The following is a 27,186-nucleotide window of genomic DNA, read 5'->3' as shown; positions in this document are numbered from 1 at the left end:
CCTACTGGGTGCTGGATCCTGGCTGGAGAGAAGGCAGCTGCCCCCCCCCCCCCCCCCCCCCCCCCCCCGAGGCCTGGGGTCCACGGCTGGGAGCCAGTTGGTTGACACTCGGGAGCAGTGAGGACTGGAGCCTGGAGCTGCCCCCTGGCATTCTCTCCCACCCCCTCAGTTCTCAGAGGAGGGGAGCAGGGTTCCCAGCCCAGGGGACAGGCCAGGGCTTGAACCTGTAACTCCCAGGCCCAGCCTGCGCTCTCCCGTGTGGTTCCTACGGGGCTGGCTGCCCTGAGTGCCCTTGCGGAGGCAGGCACCCCTCCCCACCCCCAGATGACTCACCCCAGGCTGGGTGAGGAGGAGAAGGGTCAGTGGGCTCAGAGGCAGGGGGCCTAGTCCCAGCCAAGCGTGCTAGTGATTCACTGTGTGCCCCGGAGCTGGGGCCAAGCCCTCTGAGCCACAGATGTCAATAGCCGGGGCTGGCCTCAGCCACATCTCCCCCTTGAAGAGCTGAATCTTGAATTCTCCTGGATGAAGATAGCAGTCAGGTCTAGAGATGGCACAAGAGCTGCAGAAGGAGTTTGGGGGAACCGAGGGGGTGCTGTGGGGCGGAGGATGACAAGCCCGCAGAGATTCAGAGAGACAGCCTGGAGTCCGGAAAGTGGAGGGACAAAGAACTGACACCCCCCCCTCCCCCCAGCGCCTTAGCCCCCGGCTGAGCCATTGGTTGTGCTTGGCTGTGCCTCAGTTTCCCCATCTGTAAATGGAAACCCTGTAGCTGGAATAAGGAGGAGACTGGAAAAGCAAAGTTGTTATTCTATTCCGGTGGGGTGAGGAAGGAAGGAGAGCAGAACTTTGGGTGGATGTCTGGGGAATGCTAGGCTCGCAGGGGAAGCAGATGTCTGGGAAGGCAGCTGGGGGGCTGACAGGGACTAGATGCACTGAGCTGGCCAAGAGGTTGTCGCAATCCTGCCAGGGTCATGTCTGTGCGTCCCTTTCACAACCGTCCCCCCCACCACCCCCAGGCTGACACGTGGTTGTAGGGGCCCAAGGCCAGCCAACCTCAAGTCTGAGGCCAGGGCCGCCCTCCCTACAGCTGCCAGGGATCACTGGCGGTCAAAGGCAGCCAGAAGAAGAGGGGAACCATTGGACTCCAGCCCTGAGGGACGGATGTGGTGGGAGGAGAGGCGGCGGGAGGGGGGGCCGCCTAGTGCCAGGAAGGGCCCAAAGGGGTAAGGACAGATGGAGTGTTTACCAGGGGGCCCAGAAGCTTCCAGAGTGGGAAAGCAGAGGGCAAAGAGGGGCCTGGTGGAATGGATGGAGGCACACACACTGGGATCTTTGCAGCTGAGCTTTTGCAGTTCAGACAGGCTGAAAGGACCTCTTCCCCAAAGAGAGATCGGGGGGCTGTGGAATAAAGACCCCAGAGCACAACCATGGAGGTCTGGGATGCTCCCAGATGCAGGGAGGTGGGGGGGGCTTGAGGGCTGGTCTGAAAGTGAGACTGGAGGTGGCAAGGGACTGGGAATGTGGGGGCAGATGGGGTGACCCTAGAGTCTTGGAGGAAGAGTTGCTTGCTTGTGCTGAAGAGGCTTGCTAAGAAGGGAAGAGGGGGTGGAAGAGGAGGCCTGAGGAGTTGCAGTGAATTGAGTTACAGAGTGACTAAGTGACTGAGAGACACCCCCCCACACACACTCCCCAGGCCGGGAGAAGGGTGTTCAGCAGGAGAGACCCCCTAGAGAAGATGGCCACGGCGAGAGACTAAAGGCAGTGCCCCCGTGTGGGGAAGGGACTATGGCACGCTGAGATCCACCAAGTCAGGGAGATTTGGAGGTGCAGGTGCTGAACAGCAAGAGGCTTTAGGCCTAAGGGATGTGCCTAGGCCCACCTGACCCACGCACCAGCCAGGCGGGGAAGAGGAAAAGGTGGGTGGGCACAGGGCGAAGGCCATCTGCCTGAGGCTTAAGGGGAGGGATTAATTTGCCCCGCCCCCTCCCCAGCCCGATAAAGGCCTGGGCCGGGCCAGGACCTCCCACCGTGCTGTCCGGCGACTGATCCAGGTTGGTGCTCAATGCCGGGGAGGGATGCCCCTCCAAGAGCACTAGAAAGGGGGTTTGGAAGGAACTCCAGGTAGGGAGGAGGGGTGTCACTGATCACTCCCACCCCTGCTTCTGCTTCCAGAGTGCCCCTCCGGCCCCCAGCCATGAGGCTCTTCCTGTCGCTCCCAGTTTTGGTGGTGGTTCTGGCGATGGTTTGGGAAGGTAAAAGTCGGATAGGAGAATCTGGGAGTTTGAGACTCGGAAGCTTGAAGCTGGCCACGGGTCTGGGGTCCGAGCTTGGAGGACCCTTGAGAGCACTGGGGCCCCTTCTGTGCCCTGGTTTTCCTATCTCTCACCGATCACCCCACCCCCAATCCCGCAAAGTGGGTGAGGGCTCTCTAAGGGGGCGGTCCCGCGGGTGGCTAATCTGCCGTGGGAAGCCCTAGCAACCGATGATGTATTGACTCGCCCCTCCAGGATTGGCTGTCCTGCTTTTGCAGCCTGGAAAGGGGAGGGGTGAAGCAGTGCTGAGAGTAAGCTAATTCCCAGCAGCTTGAGCTCCATCTGGTCGCTTTAGTACCCTCTCCCCGCACCCCGCCTCCGAGTCTAACACCGTGACCTCCAAGAATCACTTTCAAGGATCTCCTTTCCCACCCCTGGAATCTCATCCTAAGGGCTCCCAATACTGAAATTTTTGTACCGCTGCCCATCTTCTGGGCAGGCCCAGCCCCCACCCAGGCGGCCCCAGAAATCTCCAGCACTTTGGGGCGCATCCCGGATAAACTGAAGGAGTTTGGTAACACCCTGGAGGACAAGGCCCGGGCAGCCATTGACAGCATCAAGCAGAGCGACATTCCTGCGAAGACCCGGTTAGGAACCTTCCCAGGGCTTGGGAGGGCTGGGGTGCATCACTAACAGATTGGGGAAACTGAGGCCTGGAGAGGCGGACAGCTTCCCTGTGGTCACAGCTGGATCACAGGGTGCTTAGATGTGGGGGACAGGTTCCTGACTTCCATCTAGGCCACGCTGTAGAAATGGTCCTGCGTAGTGGTGAAAGACCAAGCTTGGGAGTCAGTCAGGCCTGGGTCCACAGGCCAGTGAAGACTCACTACTCTTTGTGTGATCTCGGGGGTAGATCTGGACCAGCCTTTTTCCTCGCCTGTAAAAGGGATAGTTCTGAGGAGAAGCAAACTAGGGGATTTGCATAGTGCCTGGCACATTGTAAATGCTCGATATGCTCTTTAACCAACATCAACTTCATTTGGCCACTTAGAAAATCATTCATTCATGAACAAATATTTATTGGGCATCGGCTACGTGTCCGGGCTGTTCCAATGTGGGGAATAATAGTGATGAAGATAAAGTCCCAGCCCGCAGGGAGCAGATTGTAAACCAGTGAATGTCCGGGAGATTAGCCTAGACAGGGCTAAGCACTAAGAAGACAACAAACAGGGTGGGTGTAAACAACCAGTGTGGGGCTTGAACTCACGACCCCAAGATCAAGAGTCGTGTACTCTACTGACTGAGCTAGCCAGGCACCCCTTTTCATATCTCCATTTAAAGTGTTACTGCTTCGGGGTGCCTGGGTGGCTCAGTAAGTTAAGCTTCAGACTCTTGATCTCCCCTCAGGTCTTGATCTCGGGGTTGTGAGTTCGAGCCCCCATGAGGCCTGGTTGTCTTGCTAAAAAAAAAAAAAAAAAAAAAATTTGAGATCTGAGTGATTAGGAAAATCCAACCAGGCCTAGAAACATGGAAGAATGTTCCCTGTGGAGGGTGAGTGCGAAAGCCCTGAGCCAGGAAGATATGTACATAATCCAGGCCAGAGGGACAGCCTAGGCAAAGACAAGGAGGCTGAAGAGTGCCCTTGGATAAGTAGGAGACAGCTAGGCCAGGGCAGGCTTACTAGCTTGAGATAGCAAGCCTTCAAAGTTGGGCCGGGCTGGAGCATTCTGACTTCAAAGAGCTCTGGTCCCTCTGGGTAACCCAGCCCAGGGCTGGGTAAGCTAATTCCCGGGGGGGGGGGGGGGGGGGTATCTGTTTCCTGGGGGGAAGGGGGAGGCAGGTAGAGGGCAGGACCTGGGCCCCCTGAGGGGAGACAAACACAGTGACTCCCCCATCTCTCCCTGCAGGAACTGGTTTTCTGAGACTTTCAACAAAGTGAAGGAGCAGCTCAAAACTGCCTTCTCCTGAACACCAGAAGAGCCGCCCCACTCCTCTGGGCTGTGCGCCCTGGAAGGAGCTCCGAAATTTCCCATGCCCTGGCTCCTGTACCAAGGACTTCATGATGCCATATCCACCCCCACCCTCCAATAAAAATCCTGTAGAGAATTCTTAGTGCTTCTTTGCTGTGAGGTAGGGGCTCAGGGTGGGGCAGGGTGGGTTGGGGAGAGAGGCAAGGAGTCAAATGTATTGAGCATTGTCTACTTGACCTGTGCCGAGGGCTTTAAACTTCATGGTCTCAAAAAAATCCTCACAAGAACCTTGGGAGCGGGGCGCTGTTAATTCTGTGAGGGCATTGAAGCCCAGAGAGGTGAAGTCACTCGTCAGGAAGGGGAGAGCTGGATTGGACCCCCAGCCTGAGGCTACTGTTCTGCTATATTCTTCCCTGGCCAGGCTGCCCAAGATGAGGGACCTGGTTGGTTCATCACCATGTACACAGCAGCTGTTTATTATACTTAAAATGGATAATAAAGAAGGACGTGGAAGGGAGCAAGGGTAGGACCTGGGCTGGAGCCCTCAACGAGATCTATCTACACAATCCTCCACCCTCCAAGGAAGCTTTGATGTCCCCTCCTCCAGGAAGCCCTCCCTCGCCCCCAGGCTGGGTCATCACTGCCTAGTGATGGGTCTGTCTCTCCTACTGGACTGTGAGCCCCAGGAGGACAGGGCCGGGGCTGTCATCCCCACTGTCCCGAGGCACAGTCCGGCGCAGGACTGGGCGCGCAGTGCAGGAGCTCAGTACTACTTGGTGGAATGATTATTCTCAATCAGAAAAAACACCTAAACATTACACTTTTTTTTTTAAAGATTTTATTTATTTATTTGAGAGAGAGAGAATGAGAGAGAGAGAACACATGAGAGGGGATAGGGTCAGAGGACGAAGCAGACTCCCTGCCGAGCAGGGAGCCCGATGCGGGACTCGATCCAGGGACTCCAGGATCATGACCTGAGCCGAAGGCAGTCGCTTAACCAACTGAGCCACCCAGGCGCCCCAACATTACACTTTTTTAAACAAAGATTTTATTTATTTATTTGAGAGAGAGAGAGAGAACACAGAGGGAGAGTGAGAGGGAGAAACAGACTCCCCGCTGAACGGAGAGCCCGATGTGGGGCCTCGACCGCAGGACCCAGAGATCATGACCCGAGCCGAAGACAGATGGTTAACCGACTGAGCCACCCAGACGCCCCTAAACATTACATTTTCACAAAACTCCTCTGAGGTAGGTGCTGTCACTGCCCCTATTTGGCAGAGGAAGAAACGGAGGCACAGAAGTCTCAAGTCACTTATGTGATGTCGCACAGCCCAAAATGGGTAGAGCTGGGATTTGAATGTACGCTGGGGGGTGGGTGGGGGTTGTTCCAGGGGCCACATCCTTACTCCACTTTCCTTGTTCCTGAGTCACCAGCCATACATTCGGCTGCAACTACACACACACACACACACACACACACACACACACACACCCCTACCTGGCCCTGGGCCTCACCTGCATCATCCCCAGCATATTAAAATGCCCCCACATCCCTCATCAGAGAAAATTCATACAAGCAGTCACACTGCAGTTGGCTAGTTGGCAAAAGGGTATGTTCTGTGCCGATTTAGTCAGTTACTCATCTTTACTTGGCCATATTTCCAGGATTTTGGAGCCAGTTTAGTTTTCAAGCATTTTCCTGACTCCCCTGGACAGCTCTCAGGTTGGAGAGGGCAGGAACAGAGAAGACGGATGGCAAGCAGTTCATGGGGTGCGCCCTCCACTTTTGAAGAGAGGCTTACGGGGCGCCTGGGTGGCTCAGTCAGTTAAGTGTCTGCCTTCGGCTCAGGTCGTGATCCCAGGGTCCTGGGATCGAGCCCCACGTCGGGCTCCTGGCTCAGCGGGGAGCCTGCTTCTCCCTCTCCCTCTTCCTCCCCCCCCCCCCCCCCCGCCCCCCCCCCCCCTTTTCCCCCCTTGTCCCAAAGAAAAAAAAAAAAATCTTTAAAAAAAAAAAAAAAAAAATAAAAACCCCCGCCTTGGGTGCCTGGGTGGCTCAGTCGGTTAAGCGTCTGCCTTCGGCTCAGGTCGTGATCCCAGGGTCCTGAGATCGAGCCCCGCATTGGGCTCCCTGCTCGGTGGAGGGTCTGCTTCTCCCTCTGCCTGCCGCTCCCCATGCTTGTGCTCTCTCTCCCTCTGACAAATAGATAAATAAAATCTTTCAAAAAGAAAGAAAAAGAAACAGGAGAAGACGCACAGGGTGGTGCCATTGATGTAAACTTAGAACACACGCATGGGGAAGAACCTTGTGGGTTTGAGCTCTTTCTTTCTGAGGACAACTCCAAGCTCATCTGAGGGGTGCTCAAGGAAATGAGGGTGGAGAACAATGGTGGGAAATAAATAAATATGTCTCTGTACTCAGTGCCCCGTCCCCCGCAAATCAGCCCTCTAAGCTCCTTATGCTTCCTTCCCAATCGGCAGCCAGAGGGATCCTGTTAGAACACCAGTCACATCACACACACCCTTCCTCGGCTCAGAACTCTCCCTCCAGCCTCAGAGGAAAACCCGAAGATGGTATCAGAGTCCACCAGCTCCGCACTACCTGGCCCAGTCACCCCTGTGGCCTTTCCCCCTCCCTCACGTGCAACTCCTCAGGCTCCTCCAACACACTGGGCAGGCTCCTACCCCAGGGCCTTTGCATTTGCTCTCCCCCTGCCTGGAATGCTCTCCCACCAGATGTCCAGATAGCCACCTGGCTCTCTTGTCACCTCCTTGGGGTCTCTGTTGCACTCCCCCCACATGGCTCTCCCATCACTCTCCCATCTTCATATCTGCCTTTTTTCCCAGTAGGTGCTACCCTCTAATATATTGTATGTCTATTTGCTTACTTGTTTACTGTCTGTGTCTCCCGCTGCTGAGATGTCAAGTTCGTGGAGACTGTCTTGTCTCCTGCAGGGCCGCCAAGTGCCCAGAACAGTGCCTGGCACACAGTGAGAGCTCAGGCGATACTTCTGGAGTGTGAGTGAACATTTCCATGGGCCAGCTTACATGCAGACCCATGACTCCCATTCATTACCCACTTGTGAACTCATTCATTCTCATTTTAAGATTTTCTTTTTATACTTTATATTTAGAGCCAATGCGTTTGTTCTCCTCAGGTTTACAACATACCTTCAGGACCTCAGAGAGCAAATAGCCCTGATCACAACCAAGAACAAAAACACGCGGAGAGCCCCATACGTGCATGTAGAAACATTCACACTCAGAGAACCAAGGTGGCACATTCGGACAGCCCCACCCATGGCACACACTCCACACAGCAGGCAGGGCAGGGATGGGGGACTCCCCGTGGGCACCTGGCTCAGCGTAGCTGGTCAGGGAGGGCTCCCTGGAGGAGGGGACACGGCACCCGAAACCCAAAAGACGATTCAGAAGTTGTCAAAAAGAACTGGGGGAGAGTGTGACAAGCAACACAATTTTTGTGCCCACGAATGTTCATTCACAAACTTGATGTGAATGAAAAACTGGATATAACAACGAATGAATGGAGCCCCTTTGGAAAAAAACAGTTTAGCACTTCCTCCAAGAGTTCAACAGAGCGACCATGTGATCCAGCAACTCCATTACTAGGGTGTTTACCCAAAAGAACGGCTCACAGGTTCACATAAAAATGTGCACGCAGGGGCACCTGGGTGGCTTAGTCAGTTAGGCATCTGCCTTGGGCTCCGGTCATGATCTCAGGGTCCTGGGATCGAGTCCCATAACAGGCTCCCTGCTCAGCAGGAAGCCTGCTTCTCCCTCTCCCTCTGCTGCTACCCCTGCTTGTGCTTGCTCACTCTCTCTTTGAAATAAATAAATCTTTATTTATTTATTTATTTTAAGATTTTATTTATTCATTTGAGACACAGAGATACAGAGAGAGAGAGAGAGCATGAGGAGGGGGAGAGGCAGAGGGAGAGGGAGAAGCAGGCTCCCTGCTGAGCCAGGAGCCTGATGTGGGGCTTGATCCCAGGACCCTGGGATCATGACCTGAGCCAAAGGCAGACGCTTAACCATCTGGGCCACCCAGGCGCCCCTTTTTTAATTTTTTAAAAGATTTTATTTATTTATTTGACAGAGAGAGACACAGGAAGAGAGGAAACACGATCAGGGGAAGTGAGAGAGGGAGAGGGAGAAGCAGGCTTCCCGCGGAGCAGGGAGCCTGATGCAGGGCTCAATCCCAGGACCCCGGGATCATGACCTGAGCCGAAGGCAGACACACAACGACTGAGCCACCCAGGCGCCCCTAAAATCTTTTTAAAAAAATGTGTACATACATGTTCGTGGCAGTATTGTTCATGACAGCCAAAAAGTGGAAACCATCCAAATGCCCAACAACTGATGAACATCACACAGTGTATGTATATGTGAATATTATTCTGCCATAAAAAGAAGGAAACACTGACATACCCCACAGCATGAACGAACCACCGAAAACACGATGCTCAGCGAAGAAGCCAGCCGCAAGAGGCCATGCGGGGTACGATTCCAGTTACATGAAGTCCAAAAGAGGGAAATCCATAGAAACAGAAAGGCGATCAGTGGTGGCCCTGCTGGGCTGGGGGGAGAAGGCAGAGAGTGATCCTGATGGGCTAACGGGTATGGGGATTTCTTTACAGGGTGATAGAAATGTTCTGAAATTAGACGGTGGTGATGGTTGCACAACTTTGCAAATATGTTATATATAAAAAAAACCATTGGATTGCACACTTTAAAAGGGTGATTTTTACGTCATGTGAATATCTCCGTTTTTTTGTTTTGTTTTAAGTAGGCTCCACGCTGGGCGGGTTTGAACTCACAACACTGAGATCAAGAGTCAGACGGGCTTAACTGACTAAGCCACCCAGGCGCCCCAATATCTCTGTGTCTTAACAATGAAGGAAAGCAGGACTCTCAAGACAGAAAGCAGAAAGAAGAGATAAAGGAGGGGACATTTCAACCTTTCTTGGGCCCCAGACATTCCTGCCATAACCCAGGGACACAGAGGAGGGAGGTGAGGGCCCAGGAGTGCCAGAAGGGAGGTGGGTTCTGGGATTCAGGAGTGAGGGGATGGGGTCTGGACTGGGGGAGAGTGATTTTGGTGTCTGGTGGTCTCTCCAACACAGAGCTGCGGGCTCAGAGATGCTCTCTGCCCCCAGACACACACACTGGGGTCTCAGAGCCCACCCCTCCCACCCCACTCCCCTCTTGTGACCTCTCTCTCTGCCCCAACACCCCACTCCCAGTTGTTATTCAACTGACTCTGAGGTCCACCCTGAACGACCTTCAGCCTGTTCCTGTCCCCAAGATGGGCAAACATTGCAAGCAGCAAACAGCAAACAGCCCACACTGACCTTGGAGCCAGGGGCAGGGGTCAGAGACCTCCCCCAGGCCCACCCTGCTCCAACCTCCCTCTTGGCCTCTAAGACCCAGGGGTTGTCCTGGCTTGGCTAGGTGTGAGGGAGCCAGGTTCAAATTCACCACTTGGTGGTTGAGGAGCCATTGGCCCCCAAGCCTCCATGTTCTCATCTGTAAAATGGGAATGATGAAGATGTCCACGCCATAGCGCTGTTGTGTTAATTCAGTGAGTTAAGGCGCCAAACCACCACCTGCCGTGGTGCCTAGTGCAGAGTGTGTGCTCAGAAAACACAAGTTTGGGGTGCCTGGGTAGCTCAGTCGGTTAAGCGTCTGCCTTTGGTTCGGGTCATGATCTCAAGGTCCTGGGATCGAGCCCCTCGTTGGGCTCCATGCTCAGTGGGGAGTCTGCTTCTCCCTCTCCCTCCCCCCTGCTCATTTTCTCTCTCTCTCTCACTTGCTCTCTCTCAAATAAATAAATAAAATCTTAAAAAAAAAAAAAGAAAGAAAGAAAACACAAGCTTAATAAACAGCCTCTGACCTTGACTGAGCACCCCTGCAGTGTATCTGGTGCTGCTTATAGCAATTTACGTGAACAGTCTCCCCTACTCTCCAGGGCAGCTGACGAAACAGGCCCAGAGAGGTTAAGCACCTTGCACCAGGTCACACAGCAGGGCAGATGGTGGAGCCAGGCTCTGAACCCCACCCACCTCGTGGCTGCCCACGATGCACGGTGGGCTTTTCTTTTTCTTTTCTCTCATGGTCAAATACAGAACATAAAACGTACGACATCAACTGTTTTAGGGGTACGCTTCAATGACATTAGGTACATTCCCAATGTTGTGCCCCCATCACCACCATCCATTTCTGGAACTTTCTCACCTTTCCAAACAGAAGCTCTTGGAGGTTTCATTTTTTTTTCCCCCGGAGGTTTCATTTTGCATATTATTGTTACCCAGGAGCTGCGGGGCACATTTGTTGTGCACCTACTGTGTCCCAGAGCCCACACTGGGGCCCCTGGAGGGAGAAGCATTCTGCTGGAAGTTGCTGGGTCAGCACGAAACTGCCCAGTAGCTGCCCCTTATCCGGGGAGGGGGGGGCATTCCATGACCCTCAGGGGATGCCTGAAACCAGAAATAGTGCCAAACCCTGGATCTACTGGGGTTTTTTCCTATCCCTACACACCCATGATAAAGTTTAACATAAATTAGACACAGTAAGAGATGAACAACAATGATGAATAATGAGCTAGAACAGTTATAATAATACACTGTAACTAAAGTTAGGGGAGTGTCTCTCTCTCTCCCAAAGTGCCTTGTTGAACTATACTCACCCTTCTTCATGTGATGATGTGAGATGATAAAATGCCCACATGAGGGGAAGGACACAGGTACTGTGACGTGGTATTTGGTGACTGTTGGCGTATTGTCAGATTATCTGCTTCCAAACCTTAATTGACCTCCGGTAACTGAAACTGTGGATAAGGGGGGACTACGGTGGGGGGGTGCCTGGGGGGCTCAGACGTTAAGCATCTGCCTTCGGCTCAGGTCATGGTCCCAGGGTCCTGGGATCCAGCCCCGCATCGGGCTCCCTGCTCTGCAGGAAGCCTGCTTCTCCCTCTCCCTCTCCCCCTGCTTGTGTTCCCTCTCTCGCTGTGTCTCTCTCTGTCAAATAAATTAATAAAATCTTAAAAAAAAAAAAAATACCAGGATCCCGGTCGGATTTGAATTTCAGATGGTTAACAAATAATTTTTAGGATACTTCCCAAATATTGCATGGGGCTTACTTATACTAAAAGAAAAACTTATTATTTATCTGAATTCAAATGGGCGTCCTATATTTTATCTGCCAACCCCGAACCGAGGAATCCAGTCCGTGGTCCCCTGGCCAAGCCATGTGCCCTGGCGTCCAGGGAGAAAAGGCTCATTTTCTTTCCACCTGGTGTTGGGCCTGAGCCTGATATTGACAACTTCCTACTACGTGCACCTGGAACTTTCTCTCACGGGGCCTCACCCAGTCTTCCCATGGACTCTGGGAGGCAGACGCTTATGAGCATGTGCATTTTACAGGTGAAAACATTGAGGCCCAGGGAAGGAGTTGGAATTGCCCGGGTCACCTGATGAGAGTATGTATGGCCTGTAGCCCAGAGCCTAAGATTCTAAGCCTAGAATCTTAGAAAGAAAATAATCATAAACAGCCATGATCTGTGAGCCCCACCATCACCAGAGTCCTTGTTAAGACATTCCCTTGTATCATTTCATTCAGTGAAAGTCCTGCCTCAAGTATGGATTGTGGGCCCATTTTTCAGAGGAGGGAACTGAGGTCAGAGAGAGGGGCCAGCAGGTGAGGTGCAGCCAGGATTTGAACACCGCTCACTGTAGGAGGCCGGAGAGCCTTCTGTCTTTCCCTGTCAGGCCAGAGTGCTGGGAGGGTAGGAAGGAGGGAGGCCAGCAGGGGCGGGCAAGGCCTCTGCTTGTCACCGTCACCTGGGCCCCTCTCTCTGAAGTCCCTGCCAAGGGGCGTGGGGAGGCAGCCAGGGGAGGGCTCTGCTCTCTGCTTTGCACAGCGCCCCCCTCCCCCAGCCAGGAGAGCTGAGCGCGGAGGATCGAGGATCGGAGAACAAGAGCCCCCAGAAATGTTGCCTCCTGGACTCAGTCCCCAGGCCCTGCCTTCCCTCTGCTTCTGCATTCTGGTCCTGGCCTGTGTTGTGGGTGAGGAGGAGTGGATGGGCGGGTGCGGGGACCCTGCAGGGGTGTAGGGGGTGAGCGTGACCATCCGTATGGTGTGCAGGTTGGCAGACATTGGGGGATGGAGCTTGTGTGTTTCATCGTGTGCAGATGGGTGTGCGTTTCTGGGAGAACATGCCAGTGGTGGCCCCATGTGAGGCGCGTACATGGGGCTGATGCAAATGACAGTGGTCGTGGATGTGCGTTGCTGTGTGTGTTTGTGCAAGAGTAGGACGTCATGGTAAACGTGTGTCTGTGAACAAACATATATAGGTTTGTGCACACGGTTTTTTTTTGTTTTTTTTTTTAAAGATTTTATTTATTTATTCATGAGAGACAGAGAGAGAGACAAAGGCAGAGGGAGAAGCAGGCTCCCCGTGGAGCAGGGAGCCCGATGCGGGACTCGATCCCAGGACCCTGGGATCTAGACCTGAGCCGAAGGCAGATGCTTAACCGACTGAGCCACCCAGGTGTCCCTGTGCACACGTTTTTATGTAAAAGATACGAGTGTGTGGACGCTGTGAGAGTGTCTGCATGTGTTGGCACGTGAGCCTGTCTGCGTTCCGCACGTGCATTTAAAACTTTAACACTCCAATGTGCAAGGCGCCCTCCCAAGTGCCTCATGTGTGGTAACTCTGAGTTCTCCCAGGATCCCTGAGGTAGGGCCTCTCATTGTCCCACTCTACAGAAGGGGAAACTGCGTATAGAAGAGGTCCGGTCGTTGGCTAAGGCACTCCGCAGGCCATATGGGTGCCCCTGTATGTGCACAAACATGTGTGTCCGTGTGAAGGCTGGGGTCTGTAGGTGACGCTTTGCCTACTGGGCACAAGAGTGATGGACAGGCAGGTGTGTACGAAGAGGTCAAGTGCGATCCGATCCGAGGCAGGACCCCTGGCCCCCCGGAGGGGAGGGAATGAACAGCACAGCTCTGCCAACCTCCATCCCTGGGGGACGGGGGAGTCTTCCTGTGCTTTCCCTTGGCTGCTTGCAGAGGTTGTTCAAACAGGGTGGGGGTCATGGGAGACCCGAGAGGGCAGCAAGATCAGGTTTAAAGGAGGCATCAGGAGGGGGATAGGGGTCAAAGAGGTGGGGTTACGCACTGAGGGGGAACACAACAGGCAGACGGAGGGGTGACAGGAGGGGCCGTGGGCACAGAGGGTGACAAGAAATCGACTGATGGCTAAAAGGGGGACAAGGGGTCAAAGGGACGTACAAGATGAAGGGCAGCAGAGATGGACGTCAAGGGGCTGCCCTTGGGCCACCAGGAGGGACAGTGATGGTGAGCACGGAGGTGAAGGAAGGAAGGAAGGATTCTCGGGTCCCAGCCGGCCCATGTGGCCCTCTGGTCCCACCTAGCGTGCCAGCAAGCAGTGCCCACAGAATCCCCGAGCCCCCAGCCAGAGCTAGCGAGTGGTTTTTGGAGCCTGGTGCCCGACAACATGAAGGCTCTGGTGACCAGGACCAGAGATAAGTGGCAGTGGTTCTGGTGAGTATGTGCAGCTGTGCTTGGGGGGTGGACTCCCAGATCTGAGGAAGCAGGGGCTGGGGGTCTGGACCCCTGGGTCTGAGGGAGGAGGGGCTGGGAGTCCGGACCCCGCGGGTTAGAGGGAGAACCTGGGTCAGAGGGAGGAGGGGTGGGGCCGGAACTCTTGGGTTCTGAGTGGGGTAAGGCTGTGACCTCTGGGTCTGAGCAAAGCCGAGGGTAAGAGTTGAGAGCAGGCACTCCTGAGTCTGAAGGAAGAGGGATGAATGGGGCAGCGGAAGTCTTGGGGCTAGCTGGGGTCTCGACTGTTATATTCCCTCTTCTGCAGGGGACCGGAGGCCGTCCAGGGCTTTGTGCAGACCTACTACGATGACCACCTGAAGGACCTGAGTCTCCGCAGCCAGGCCTGGCTCAAAAGCTCCAAAGATAGCCTTCTGAACCGGGCTCACAACCTGTGCCCCCGGCTTCTCTGTGGGGACGGGGACCAGAATTAAAGTTTCTGGCAGCTTCCCACAATAAAGAAATGCTTCTCTGTGTCCCTGTCCCCATCCCTTCCCACTGTGGCCACCCCCAGCAGTTCATGAGTAGAGGAAGTGACACCTGGCCAGGGAGGGACAGTTGGGGGGGGCCCTGAGGCAAAGGAGTCAGGAGGATGGCCCCCTTCCCCCAGCCCTGAGATGCACCACTGTGGGACTGTGGAGGGAAGGAGACACCAGACAGCTGAGTCTGGGATGGAGGAGGAAGGCTGGCGTGCAGACGGGGTCAGCAGGCCCCCACAGCGACCCCTCATTCAGAGCTTTGTGTTTGCTTCCCACGTGAGGGGCGCCCCAGACCGCTTTCCTTGTGGATGCCCAGAACCCCCAACCTCTTCACAGCCCCCACCCAGCCTGGCTCTCTCAGGAGGGAGTTTTCAGAGTAGGGGCTCCCTGTGGCTTGACCCTGGGGACAGTCACTGCCCTCTCTGCCCTGCACCACCCCCTCAGCGGCCCTGTTGGCTCGGACTTTGGCCTAGGGGACAAGGTGGGGGTGGTAGCTGTGGACGGGGAGGTGGACCTCAAGAGCTATAAAGCCTTTCTCTGCCCGCGTGGAGCCAGTGAGGAGAGCCTGCCAGAGTCGGGTAAGAGAGGGACGAAGATGGCAATGGGGAGGGGTCAGCGGGGAGGGGGCAAAGATAATATTAAGTCAGAAACCCGCAAGAGTCCTGACGTTAGATTCCTCTGTTGGAAGGGCGGAATTTAGAATCCTAGACTGTTTCCCTGATGCCCCTCGGGGTCGGATCTCAACCTCATCTCCAAACAGTAGGGCCTCTGAGCATGGTTGTCGCTGAGCTGAGCCCTTCTGTGACGGGGGTGGGGCTGGGGGTGAAGACAGATGGAAGGCACGCAGAACAGGGCCCAGGGCATCAGAAATGTGCTCGCTGAGTCTGTGGGGGTGCATCCAGGTACCAACAGGGTGGCAGCGGAAACGTCACCCTCTGCCAAGCCTTTCCCAGGCCACGTGACACGCCCTCCCCCCTCCAGAGTACTTATCACCCCGGGACACACAGTATTTTTTCCTCGTTTAATATCATTGATTGTCTTTCTCTCTCACGTGGGCTGTGGAAGGGCAGGGCTGTCGCCTGTGGTCACAGCTGGGCCCAGGGCCTGTGCTTGGCACACACGGTGAGGTGCTCAAGAAATGCTTCTTGAGGGAATGAATGGATGTTTAAAGGAAGGTGTGAAAATCAGGAGTAGAATCATAAAGTGTTAGACAATGAGGCCCAAGCCGATGCATTGGCAACTGGACTCAGCTGGGGGAGGAGAGGGCAGGGGAGAGGGGAAGACCAGCCCCCTCCTCTTGCATTTGGCGGGGGTGGGGGAGAACCCCAGGACTAGATGTCACCTTGTCCCACAGCCTTCTCAGCGTTCCAGGTCTTCTGAAGCCATGGGCATCCGATACCTCCTGGTTCTGGTTCTTGTCCTCCTGGTATTGGGATGTGGTGAGTGTGTTCAGCAGGGGAAGAGGGGTCTGTGAGGGGGATGAGAGGAGCCTCAAGCATCTTCCCAGTCTAGTTCTTGCCTGGCCCTCCCCCATCCCCCTCCTTCCCTGCCTCATTGTCCCCTGCGGCAGGCTCCTCGGCTCTCCTAATGCACTCTCCCCCTGCAGAGGTCCAGGGGGCCCACATGCCCCAGCAAGATGAAGCCACCAGCTCCTCCCTGTTCACCCAGATGCAGGAATCATTCTATGGCTACTGGGGGATAGCCAAGTCAGCCGTCCAGGGACTGTACGAGAAGACATACCTGACCACCATGGATGAGAAAATCAGGTATCATCGACCTGCCCCCACTAGGAACCAGGAGTCCCAGCCCCCAGCCCTGTCCGAACCCTGGATTCTGAGATCCCAGCCCTGTCATCCCTAGGGATCCAAGAGTTTGGGTTCCAGCCACCTTTTCCTGCAGGACACATGATTCTGGGCCCCCAGCCTGTTTCTCCCTTAGACTCAGGGTACTCCCAGCCTCCTCCTGCTCTGAACGTCTGTCCTTTCTCCCCAGGGAAATATACAACAAAAGCACAGCAGCTGTGAGCACTTACGCAGGGATTTTCACTGACCAGTTACTTTCTATGCTGAAGGGAGACCAGTAACAGCTGGGCCCTGACCGGGGGGGATGGGAGAGTCCAGACCCCACGACCCCTTGGCTCCTCTGACCTACCCCCTACTTTTCAGCAGCTACCAGCATCCTGCTCCCAACGCTAGTCTGTTCTTCTTATAAATAAATTAATTTAAAAAGCCATTTATTTTCTTCCATGTGGTTGCTTTTCTAAGACCTCAGGGGCCAAGATGGTGGGACTGATTCAGTCCATCCAATGGTTATTGAGTGCCCATTGGATGTGTATAGCCCTAACTTGGTCAGTGGGAATAAAGAGGTGAATAATAACAAGGAATAACTGTAACAACAAAATTAGAGACTGTCCTTCACCAAGGTCTGGCTTTCTCATATGTAAAATGACAAACCACGAACACAGCTAACTTCCAGCGGCCTCTGGCACTATCTAGGCCCTGGACGGATCCTTTAAATGTACATCACAGTGAGGTGTCCCATGGTCCTGTGCCAGAGGGGAGACTGGTGCCCAGAGGTCACTACTGAGCAGAGGAAGTGAGAGCCCAGGTTGGCTGGAACCCAAGAGGATTGATCTACAAAAGCTGTGCTCTGTGACAATTCCTATATGCTTGTCCAACCTGTATTTATTGAGACCCTGCTAGGCCCAGGGGACACTGCAGGGAAAAGACAGAGAGTCCTGCTTTCTGTGGCCCTTTAAAAAAAAGCTATTGATTGGGTCCAGGCCCAATTCCACACAGTTATAGTGATTACAGCTGTGTGGTGTGTTCTGTTAGCTGCTCTCTCCTTATTAGCAACCGTAGTAACATCTTCTGAGCTCCCATTCAGGATCAGGAGCTCTGTTCCATCTTGAGGCCACAAACAGAGCGGCTGGGAGGTAGGGAGGGGGAAGGCAGAGGATGAACTAGACGACCAAGGGAGAAGATGACTTCAGACAGGGATTTGTGCAATGAAGAAAAGAAGAAGTGAAGAGATCAAGGCCTGGGCGTAGCCCCCTTGGATAGGGGAAGGCCCCCTAGAAAACCTGGCTGGGCTGGTCCCAGGGGATGCATCACAGTGTAGTGTGGTTGGGGCTGTTGTTGCTGGATTGTGGGGGGAGGGGGGAACTCGCTTGGTCCGTTAGTGGTTGGGAAATGGTATCTGGGCAGCGGGGAATTGCAGGCAAAAAGCACAGGGTGTGCAAGTAAGAGCAGAGGAGGTGCGATCAGAGAGGACAGTGCTGGGGCCCCTAGGTAGAGGGCTGGGGGCCTGCACTTCTGGGTCCTGAGGGAGTAGAGGGTGGTCCGAGGCCCCCAAGTGCCTGGGGTGGGGCTGTTGGCCTCTGAGGATCCAGGGCCTGTGTTTCTCCTCATCTGCTTGGCATTAATCTCCAGCCAGCCTCTCAGCACTCTTGGGGCAGCTTTCCCAGGTCTTGAGGATGGGCAGCTGGGAGTCTAGTAGAAAACAGGGGCCTTGGGGAGGGGCTGTGGGAAATGCCCCCAAGTCCCCAGGGCCTGGGAAGAGCTGAGGCTGCCAAACCCAGAGGGTGATGGGGAGGGGGGACCCTAGAGGAACAATCCCTGCTCTGTCCACTTGTTTCCCACGGACTCAAGCCAAACCAAACCACTGCCCAGGCCAGTTCTGCTTCCAACCAATCCTGGTGCCCTTCCCAGATTCCTCCTTCCTTTCTCAGGCCTCCACCCCAGTCCCACTCCCCCTAGGACCCCGGAGTCCAGGCCCCTAGATGCCTCTTCCCCCAGAATTCAGGAGTCTGGGACCCCAGACTTCTTCTCCCTCAGACTCAGAGTCTGGACCTCCCAAGCCTTTTTCCTCAGGACCCAAAAGTGTAGGGCTCCCATCCTTTTCTCCCTTGGAACCCGCAATCGCATCTTCTGGTTGGTGTTGGGCGCCCCCTAGTGGAGGACAGAGTGGCTGTGGGCTGTGATTCACTTAGCAATTAGTAGAAATGGAAGAATTTGGTCACTCAGCAGACATGGGAGAGGGCTTCGCAGTGCTGCTAAAGTCACAGTCTAGCTGAGAGACCTTCATGCTCCAACAGATCAGGATTCTGATGAGAGAGGAGGGCAGACCGGAGCATTTTGTATCTAGAGTTGAAAGCAGAGATGGGGTTACAGTGAAGCTGGAGATTACGTTTCTAAAGCCCCTCACTTGCCTGGGTTTTCTGTGGTCCTCTACTTAAGCTTGTGTATGTAATTTTGTGCTTAAAAAAAAGGCCCACAAATCTCAATTTGCCTCTTGTCTGGTGGACTTCAATCAGTATGTTCATTTCATCTGTAAACTTAAAAACTGGGCCTACAATTTTTTTTTTTAATTTCTATTTATTTATTTGAGAGAGAGTGAGAGAGAGCACAACAAGCCGGGGGGGGGGGGGGGGCAGGGGGGCTGGGATCCCAAAAAGGGGTTTGATCCCAAGACCCTGGGATCATGATCTGAGCCGAAAGTAGACACTTAACCAACTGGGCATACAATTTCACTGACTCGTTCTTGCTACTTTTTTTTTTTTTTTTAAAGATTTTATTTATTTGACAGAGAGAGAGACAGCGCGAGAGAGGGAACACAAGCAGGGGGAGTGGGAGAGGGAGAAGCAGGCTTCCCGCTGAGCGGGGAGCCCGATGCGGGGCTCGATCCCAGGACCCTGGGATCACAACCTTAGCCGAAGGCAGACGCTTAATGACTGAGCCACCCAGGCACCCCCGTTCTTGCTACTCTTACTATCTGTGAGTGGACTAGGAAAGACATTCTCTAAGGTAACTTCTTGCCTTTGTGTTGGTCCTCAGAGGTAGGTCATCAACCTTCCCGCATTCAGAGTTTCATCTTTTAACTTAGCAATCATCCCCTGGGGCAGTGCTGGAGGGAAAGCAAGGAGCGTGACAGCCCTCGGCTTCCCCCCGCCCCCCCCCCCCCCCCCCCCCCACCTAACCCCCCCCCCCCCCCCCCCCCCGGCAGAGAGCAAGACATGCCACACCCGTCCCTGACAGTGATGACATAAAGTGGGCAGGGATGGGTTGCAGAGCCCAGGGAACGGGGAAGACTGGGAGGCGGTGCTCGCACAGCCCGGGGGCCAGGGAAGGTTTCCTGGAGGAGGTGATATTACTAGACCAAGAGGAAAGTGGAGGGAGTAGATAGTAAAATGAGAAATAAATAATTGGAGAATCCCAATGTAAAGCCTGCTCTCCCTTTCAGGTAATCTGTAAGGTCCGTAATAACAGTGCAAGATATTGATCACTTGCTAAGAGTGAGGTGGGGTTGGGTGGGTAGGTGCTTTACATTCGTGACCCCACTAGGTCTTTCCAAAACCCTGGCGGTGCATAAGCGGGAGGGAAATGCTTCGTTTATGGAAAGAGGAAGAAACTGAGACACAAAGAGATACGTCACTTGTCCGGGATCATTTAGAAGGTCAGTAGCACAACCAGAGTTTAAATCCAGGTCACACCTCCACTCAATTCATAGATAAAGCTTAAGAGCCGCTGATAGACTTTTTTCTGATCCTCCATACCACCCTCCCCAGGCCAGGGTTCTCGCAACACGTGCCCAGGCTTGGTACAGTACAGAGAGACGTAGCTAGGAAAAAGTATGAAGTTCTTAGAGCCCTGGAAGCCGAGTCCAGAGTAGCGAAATCTTCTAGGAAGCAAAGATCACCCCGGAGCGCGCGTGCTGTCTAAACTAGGTGGCCCGAAGGCTTGGGGAGGGGCTGGCGGCTGTGAGAACCCTGAAATAGTAATTCTGAACGCACGGGAAAACTCTATCTAACCTAAGGGGACTTAGAAGAAAGGCTTGCTTTAGGAAAAGGGGTGCGAAGGTGACGGCATCAGCCGAAGGCCCGCCCCCTGAGTCTGGGTACGGTGGCCACGGAGGTTCATGGATCATGGAGAGGAGCGCTTCGAGCAGAACGTTTTGAGGCGTTACGGTAGCCGGGAAAGCTCAAGAAACACGAAAACGGAAAGGCCTCGGAGAATCGCCGAGGCGGGCAGCATGGTCTACAAGGCTCACATAAATGGAAGAGGCGGGTTTACTCGAGAAAGCAAAGGGAATGCAGCCTGTGGTAAGCTCCTACGCTGGCCGAGAAAGCCGGGAAGTTCAAAGCCGGGAGAACGTCTACTAGGTGAAAGACAGGCGGCTGAGAGGAGGCGGAGTACGGTGGCCCGGCTGGTTCGTTCTTAGCCGGAAGCGGCTCTTTAGAGAGGCGTGGCTTAAGCGCTCCTGCCGGATACGGTGGCTGGCGGGTCGGGCGAAGTGTGAAATCTCGCGCGATCGCGCTGGCACCGTCGGGGACGGGGCGGGGCTGGCGGCGGGGGCGGGGACCCGGAGCAGGAAGATGGCGGCCGCGCAGGAGGCGGACGGGGCCGGCAGCGCCGTGGTTGCGGCCGGGGGAGGCGGCTCCGGTCAGGTACGGAGGCCGAGAGGGGCCTGAGGGGTTCTTCCCCACCCGGGGGGCCTCCCACGGGGCGTGTCCTGCCCCTTTTCGCGGAATCCCGTGCATTGGGGGCTCCTTGCCCAGAGGGACCTTGAGTACCGGGCCCAGGCGGGGCCGGGCAGCCCTGGAGGCCGGACAGTGCGGGGAGCGGGGTCCTGTTGCACGCCGGGTCCCCTGCACGCTCGCGCTGGGCGGCCATCAGGCTCTTTGCTCGAGCCGGGAGACAGTAGCACGGAGGGGCGCAGACTTACACCCAAGCGCTCTGGTTCTCGACTCTGCGATTCCAGGCTCCAAGACCTTTCCTAAAGTGGACCGGCGTTTAGGGTCTCCCTTGCAGTACCTGGGATGTGGGCAGTGATTGATTAATTGGGAGTTTTCTAGCTCTGGGGAAGTCGGGGAATCATCGTGGGTAAGGGCACGGGCTGTGGAGGCCGACAGACCCACTTTACAAACGGGAATCCCAGAAAGAATGAGACTAAGGCGCTTGCAGAAGGTCACCCAGGTTGGGTTTGGGATCCATTCCATGTAGAAGTGACCAGACATTGCTGACCCAGGGTGGTCAGGACTGGGATGGGTGTGCTTTCAGCATAAACTAATCCCACCGGGGAGTTAGTCCAGGTGCTGATCACTTCTGATCCATTGCTGCCTCAACTAAACCAAAGCTGCGGAACATACTAGTTCAGGCATCCATCCTTCAGGCATTTAGGGAATGGATGGAGTGACAGCAAGGTGCTGTCGACCCACCCACTGGGATGTCAGTGACGTGGGAGGCAGCACAGGGAAGAGGAGTGCAGGTTGAGAGGGAAGAATGAAGCTGACTTTCTGTGTGACCTTGGACAAGTTCCTTGCCTTCTTTGGGCCTTCATTTCTCCAGTGGTAAGTAGAGGGGTTGCACAGGATGGCCAGCCATGCGATGGGTCACAAAGATGGTTCCAGCCGTGTCCCTGCTGTCAGTGGAGTGGGAGAGAAGATTGACATGTAGAGAATTACAATCCTGAATGACTAGGATGGTGACAAAAGTCTGTGCCAGGGACTGAGGGAGCCCAGAGGAGGGGCAAATAATATCACCTGGGGAGGACGCCAGGATGAGATTTGTGTGATAAGAGCCCAACATGCTTGGTTCAGCATCTGTAAGCAGGGTCTGGCCTGGGGGCGGCCTCAGGAAATATTTGTTGAGTTAGCTCTAGAATGAAGACTCAGTCCCTTGTCATGGGGGGCGGGGGGGGGGGGCTTCCCGGTCTTGCTGAAGGAAGGTCTTTCCCCTGCCTCTGAGTTTCTGTCGATTACTGGGGATGGGGGGTGGGGTGGATCAGAGAGACTAGGGTTCAGGTCACCCCAAATGCCAGGCTTCCAGGGATCCCCTGATTTTCTCTTGTCCCACCTCTGCTTAAAACCTTTCAAGACTTATTCCTTTGCCTTCAGGGTAAAGTACAAATTCTTTAGTAGATCAAGGCCTTGCATGATCTGAATTTTCTTCAGACTAGACTAGGATTTCTCAGCCTCAGCATTATTGACGTTTTGAAAGGTTGGTTAATTCTTTGTCGTGGGGGGCTGTCCCACGCATTGTAGGATGTTTAGCAGCATCCCTGGCCTCTCTACTCACCAGATGTCAGTAGCACACATACCCCTTTCCAGTTGTGCAGTCAAACATGTCTCAAACATTGCTAAATGTCCTCTAGGAAGCCCTCTCTGACCCTCTCAGACTGGGTCAGGGCTCCCACGGCCCCCGGGCTCTCCTGTCCCAGCCCTGTCTGCTCTGGGTTATATCATCTGCCTGTCTCTTCCGCTGGACTGAGAGCCCTTGGAGGGCAGAAGCTGTCAACACTGTGTCCCCTGCACTGCCCAGCTTGGGACCAGGCACAGAGCAGGTGCCCAGTGTTTGTGGAATCAACAGATGTTGAGGCAGAGCCTGGGCTGGGATGGAATTCCTATGGTGGATCAGGCAGTCAGTGAGGATGTGCTGGAAAGCCTGTCTTCACGCTCCCGGCCCAACTTCATGGTCTCAGCTGCTTGTGGGTCCCTTAGCCAGTGGTTCTGTAGATTGCGTGTGAGATTGGATATGTGGGTCCCAGAGGAGGAACTGTGTTTTAGTCACTACTGTGTCCATAGCCACCATACCCTCCCCGGGCCTGTGGGGCCTAGCACAGAGTGGGTGGACCCTCAGCAATCTCATGCTCCTGCCAACCTGCTTCTCCAGCCAGGGGCTCAGACACAGGGCCCTTAGCCCTGCCTTTCATTCCTTCAGCTAATGTATACTGAGTCCTCATTCCATACAAGGCCCCAGGCTAATGCTGGGGCTACAGCTGTGAACAGAACAGTCCCTGCCCTCTTGGAGCTCATGTTCTATTTAAGAGCTGGGCAGCAGGGATAGAAGAATGGACAGGAAAACAGTGAATAAGATAAAAAGTACATATAGCGGGTCAGATGGTGATAAATGCCATGGACAGAGTAAAGCTGGGGAAGAGGATAGGAAGTGAGGGGTGGCTAGGAGGGTTGCAGTTTTTTTGTTTTTTTTGAAGATTTTATTTATTTATTTGAGAGAGAGAGAATGAGAGACAGAGAGCACGAGAGGGAAGAGGGCAGAGGGAGAAGCAGACCCCCTGCCAAGCAGGGAGTCCGATGTGGGACTCGATCCTGGGACTCCAGGATCATGACCTGAGCTGAAGGCAGTCGCTTAACCAACTGAGCCACCCAGGCGCCCAGGGTTGCAGTTTAAACAAGGTAGTTTGGGGAGGCCTCGCTGAGGAAGTGACTTTTTTTTTTATTTACTTATTTATTTTTTATTTTTTATTTTTTATTCATGAGAGACAGAGCGAGAGAGAAAGGCAGAGGGAGAAGCAGGCTCCCAAGGAGCAGGGAGCCCGATGCGGGACTCGATCCCAGGACCCCGAGATCATGACCCGAGCCGAAGGCAGATGCCCAACCATCTGAGCCACCCAGGCGCCCATGACTTTTTTTTTTTAAGATTTATTGAAAGAGGGGGAGTGAGAGCTAGCATGGGGAGGGGCAGAGAGAGGGAGAGAGAAACTTTAGCAGACTCTGCTCAGCACAGAACCTGACGTGGGGTCGATCCCACAACCCTGAGATCATGACCTGAGCCGAAATCAAGAGTCGGTCGCTTAACGGATGGGCCACCCAGGGGCCCCTGAGGAGGGGACATTTGAACAAAGACTTGAAGGAGAGGAAGGAGGGAGGCATGCAGATATAGAGGGGCAGGAACCTCTCAGATAAAGGGAACAGCCCATGCAAAGGCCCTGAGGCTACAGATGCCTGGCTGTTGGAAGGAACAGTGAGAGGCCTTGTGGCTGAAGCCAGTGAATGGGGGGAGATGGGGTGAAAGTAGAGAGGCAGGGAGGGGGCCAGATCAGGCCAAGACGTGGAGGTCAGCGTGAAGATTTCGCCTTTACTCCAAGGGAAGTGGAATCCACAGGAGAGTTACCTTTCTTTTGCAGCATAATAGATAACACAGCATTCACCTGTCGTCGGTATGGAGTTCAACGGCGTTTAGTGCAGTACAAGCATCACCACCCGGTCCCCATCCCCTCAGAATTTCGCAGCCACTCTGCCCCCAGCAGGGCTCCTTTTTATGACTGAGTAGCATTCCATTGTATGGATACCCCATGTTCGTTCATTGAGGGGCATCGCAGGTGTTTCTGGCTATTACCAATAATGCCCCCGTGAGCATTTGCGCGTAAGCTTTCCCCTGTCTGTACGTTCTCCTTTCTCTTAGGTAGAGACCTAGGAGTGGGGCTGCTGGTTTGTATGGCAGGTGCATATTTCACTTTTTATTTTTATTTATTTTATTTAAAAAGCTTTTTTAAAAGATTATTTATTTATTTGAGAGAGCGCGCGAGAGAGCACGAGCAGGGGGAGAAGCAGTGTCCGTGCTGAGCGAGGAGCCTGACGTGGGGCTCGATCCCAGGACTCCAGGATCGTGACCTGAGCCGAAGGCAGACACTTAACTGACTGAGCCCCCCAGGCGCCCCACACATTTCGCTTTTTAATTCTCTGCCGTACTTTTCAAAGCCCCAGCTCCGTTTCCCCACCAGTAGTATACAGTCGGTCCGGCTTCTGCACACCCTCACCAACACTTGTGATTGTCCATCATTTTGATTGTGGCCAGCATCGTGAAGTGGCTTCTCATTGCAGTTTCCATTTACATTTCTGTGGAAGGGTTTCCAGCCAGCTTGAGTGGAGCCAGGTCCAACAGACCTGGGGGTCAACCAGACATGGGTTCAAATCCTGGCCTGGCCTCATTTTCTGTTTCTTGACGGGAATCAGCTCAGACCTGCTGGGAAGCCTTACTTGGCCCCCGCTGCTCCCAGGAGCAAGGCCAGCCCTGAATGAGGGGGCCCTGTGCCTGTCTCTGACCTTGCCTGGTCCCCCAGCCAACCGCTTCCCTGAACTTGTCCCTCTCCCAGCATGCCCTTCACCCAAATGTCAAAAATAGCTCCTCAGGCAGGCCTCTGACTACCTAATCCAGAGTGGCTCCCCGTCCCCACCCCAGTAGCCATCATCTGCCCCTGCTTCTTTCCTCCAGAGCAGTTTTCCCATTTACCAGTTTGAATGATCCTGTTGACTGTTCTGTGGGTGTGTTCCCCTCTAGACCCTGAGCTCCAGGAGGGCAGGGTCCAGAGCTGTCTGCTCACTGCCTAGCATAGAGCCTGGCGCATACTAGGTGCTCAGGAAATATTTTCTGTCTATAACACACCAGTACTTTTTCAACCTGGCCCTTGTGTCGGAGACGGGAAGTGACGCGCCCAAGATCTCACAGCCAGGAACTGCAGGATCCCAGAGCCCCACCTTTTGCCATGGTGGTGTCCCGCACACTGGGAGATACAGGGACGAGCTCTTGCTGGTGAAGGGGACAGGGCATGACAAATGCCAGAGAGGGGGTGGGCTCGGGGCTGTGGCGGGGGAGGGGAAGGCTGGGCAGTGGAGGCCTGGAGGGGAGTGGTGTGGGGGGCCTGGGTGCTGGGGGCAAGCCCTTCAGGGAGCACATGTTGATTCCACAGGTGTTTACTGAGCCCCTGCTCTGTGCTGGGCGGTGCTTCTGCCCAACGGTGACCATGACAGTCCTGATCCTGCCTCTTGAAGGCGGAGCGGTGAGGGGACAGAGCTGGGAGGAGGAAGAGGACAGGATCCGGGAACCAGCAGGTGCAAGGAGAGGGGCGGGAAGAACTTCCCCATCTCAGGCCCTTCCTGACATCATGAAATTCCCTGCCTCTGAGCTTCTGTTTCTGAGTGAAGATTCTTCTTCTGGGAAGCCCTGCCTGACCTCCCTGGCCTACCCACCCCCTTGTCATCCTGCTGCCCTTTTCCTTCCTGAGTGACCCAGACAAGTGGGTCAGCCTCCCTGCGCCTCCATTTGCCCGGCCGCTGAGTGGAGATGTTCATGGTGCTGGCCCCGCAGGGCAATGTGTGCTGTTCGTGGTACGGGCCTGTCATGGCTCACACTCTGGCTGTGTTTTTCTACGTCTGTCTCCTGCTGGATAGGAGCCCCTGGAGGGACAGGCCCGCACAGGGCTGGCCACAGAGGAGGCCTTAGGAACTGTTTGCCCAGGGAAGGACCTCCCAAACAAACCCAAGCCTTACAGAATCTGGCCCTGGTCACCCTTCTGCATTTCCCCCAGTGGCCACCTTGCATCCTGGGCTCTGGCTTCAGGGAGCAGTGTGGGCAGTCCTCATCACCAGACTTTCTTTCCCCTTCCTTTCTGTACTTGCTGCCTCCTCCGCATTGCCCCCTTGTTATATTTTAGACCTGAGCTCCAACGGTCCCTTCCTCCAGGAAGCCCTCCCTGACTTCCAGGCTGGATCAGAGGTCCCCTCTGGGATCCTATAACTCCATCCTGTCCACTCTGGTTCATCCCTGTCTGGGGACTCTTTGGCTCCCCCGACTGGACTGTGATCCCAAGGAGGGCAGCACAGGGCTGTCTCGGTCACCTCTGTGTCACCAGCACAGAGTAGGTTTTGGGGGAGTGTTTTTGTCTTGAAGGAATAAGATCCACCACCCTTCCTGGGTGATTTTATTCATTCATTCTCCACTTGCTGATCAAGCACCTACTCTGTGCTTAGCCCTGTGCTGGGCCTTGGCATGCAGTGGTGCCTAAGACAGCCCCAGTGCCTCAGGGGGCCCCCTCCCTCCTTAAGCTCGTCTCTGTTTCCTGCAGGTGACCAGCAATGGCAGCATCGGGAGGGACCCGCCGGCGGAGACCCAGCCCCAGAACCCACCACCCCAGCCAGCACCCAACGCCTGGCAGGTCATCAAAGGCGTGCTGTTCAGGTGAGCAGATGACGGTTAGTTTTGTTCACTGAAAAAAATCTGAATAAGGAAAGCATAGAGAAGAAAGGAAAAAGTCACTGGGGATGACCAT

General features: G+C 54.6%; 4 protein-coding genes across 7 annotated transcripts in view; all 4 read left to right on the top strand.

Annotated features, from left to right (window-relative positions):
• The first annotated feature begins 1,233 nt into the window (after positions 1-1,233).
• APOC1 (apolipoprotein C1) lies at positions 1,234-4,358 on the top strand. 3 transcript variants are annotated; one of them, XM_021681325.1, is made up of 4 exons: positions 1,234-1,433; positions 2,173-2,252; positions 2,752-2,899; positions 4,160-4,358. In XM_021681325.1, exons 1-4 carry the CDS (start codon positions 1,234-1,236, stop codon positions 4,218-4,220), a joined length of 489 nt encoding a protein of 162 aa, XP_021537000.1. In that variant the 3' UTR covers positions 4,221-4,358. The 3 variants fall into 3 exon arrangements, with proteins under 3 accessions (XP_021537000.1, XP_021537001.1, XP_044778079.1); XM_021681326.2 differs by lacking the exon at positions 1,234-1,433 and adding an exon at positions 2,033-2,051; XM_044922144.1 differs by lacking the exon at positions 1,234-1,433 and having other exon boundaries at positions 2,171-2,252.
• A 7,654-nt stretch (positions 4,359-12,012) lies between these two features.
• Positions 12,013-14,295, top strand: APOC4 (apolipoprotein C4). Its single transcript, XM_021681327.1, has 3 exons — positions 12,013-12,303; positions 13,675-13,804; positions 14,130-14,295. The coding sequence occupies exons 1-3, from the start codon at positions 12,228-12,230 to the stop codon at positions 14,293-14,295; spliced, it is 372 nt and encodes a 123-aa protein (XP_021537002.1). The 5' UTR covers positions 12,013-12,227.
• A 516-nt stretch (positions 14,296-14,811) lies between these two features.
• APOC2 (apolipoprotein C2) lies at positions 14,812-16,572 on the top strand. 2 transcript variants are annotated; one of them, XM_021681329.1, is made up of 4 exons: positions 14,812-14,918; positions 15,695-15,779; positions 15,947-16,106; positions 16,333-16,572. In XM_021681329.1, exons 2-4 carry the CDS (start codon positions 15,725-15,727, stop codon positions 16,421-16,423), a joined length of 306 nt encoding a protein of 101 aa, XP_021537004.1. In that variant the 5' UTR covers positions 14,812-14,918; positions 15,695-15,724; the 3' UTR covers positions 16,424-16,572. The 2 variants fall into 2 exon arrangements, with proteins under 2 accessions (XP_021537004.1, XP_021537005.1); XM_021681330.1 differs by lacking the exon at positions 14,812-14,918 and having other exon boundaries at positions 15,470-15,779.
• A 4,125-nt stretch (positions 16,573-20,697) lies between these two features.
• The window catches only part of CLPTM1 (CLPTM1 regulator of GABA type A receptor forward trafficking), a 29,123-nt gene continuing 22,634 nt past the window's right edge, over positions 20,698-27,186 (top strand). Inside the window, exons 1-2 of the mRNA XM_021681328.2 lie at positions 20,698-20,785; positions 26,983-27,095. Of these exons, the coding sequence (XP_021537003.1) occupies positions 20,714-20,785; positions 26,983-27,095 (185 nt within the window). The 5' untranslated portion in view covers positions 20,698-20,713. The remainder of the gene's footprint in view (positions 20,786-26,982; positions 27,096-27,186) is intronic.

Source organism: Neomonachus schauinslandi, chromosome 16, assembly GCF_002201575.2.
Source record: "Neomonachus schauinslandi chromosome 16, ASM220157v2, whole genome shotgun sequence".
Classification (NCBI taxonomy): domain Eukaryota; kingdom Metazoa; phylum Chordata; class Mammalia; order Carnivora; family Phocidae; genus Neomonachus; species Neomonachus schauinslandi.
The sequence above is the reverse complement of the archived record's forward strand: the minus strand, read 5'-3'. Positions and strand labels throughout refer to the sequence as shown.

Coding starts and splice junctions, on each gene's coding strand:
- APOC1 (XM_021681325.1), top strand. CDS start 1,234: ATGGAGTGTTTACCAGGGGGCCCAGAAGCTTCCAGAGTGGGAAAGCAG. Junction 1,434..2,172: donor CCCAGAGCACAACCATGGAG/GTCTGGGATGCT, acceptor TTCTGCTTCCAG/AGTGCCCCTCCGGCCCCCAG. Junction 2,900..4,159: donor GACATTCCTGCGAAGACCCG/GTTAGGAACCTT, acceptor CTCTCCCTGCAG/GAACTGGTTTTCTGAGACTT.
- APOC4 (XM_021681327.1), top strand. CDS start 12,228: ATGTTGCCTCCTGGACTCAGTCCCCAGGCCCTGCCTTCCCTCTGCTTC. Junction 12,304..13,674: donor GGTCCTGGCCTGTGTTGTGG/GTGAGGAGGAGT, acceptor GGTCCCACCTAG/CGTGCCAGCAAGCAGTGCCC. Junction 13,805..14,129: donor GATAAGTGGCAGTGGTTCTG/GTGAGTATGTGC, acceptor CCTCTTCTGCAG/GGGACCGGAGGCCGTCCAGG.
- APOC2 (XM_021681330.1), top strand. CDS start 15,554: ATGAGGCCCAAGCCGATGCATTGGCAACTGGACTCAGCTGGGGGAGGA. Junction 15,780..15,946: donor CCTCCTGGTATTGGGATGTG/GTGAGTGTGTTC, acceptor CTCCCCCTGCAG/AGGTCCAGGGGGCCCACATG. Junction 16,107..16,332: donor ACCATGGATGAGAAAATCAG/GTATCATCGACC, acceptor CTTTCTCCCCAG/GGAAATATACAACAAAAGCA.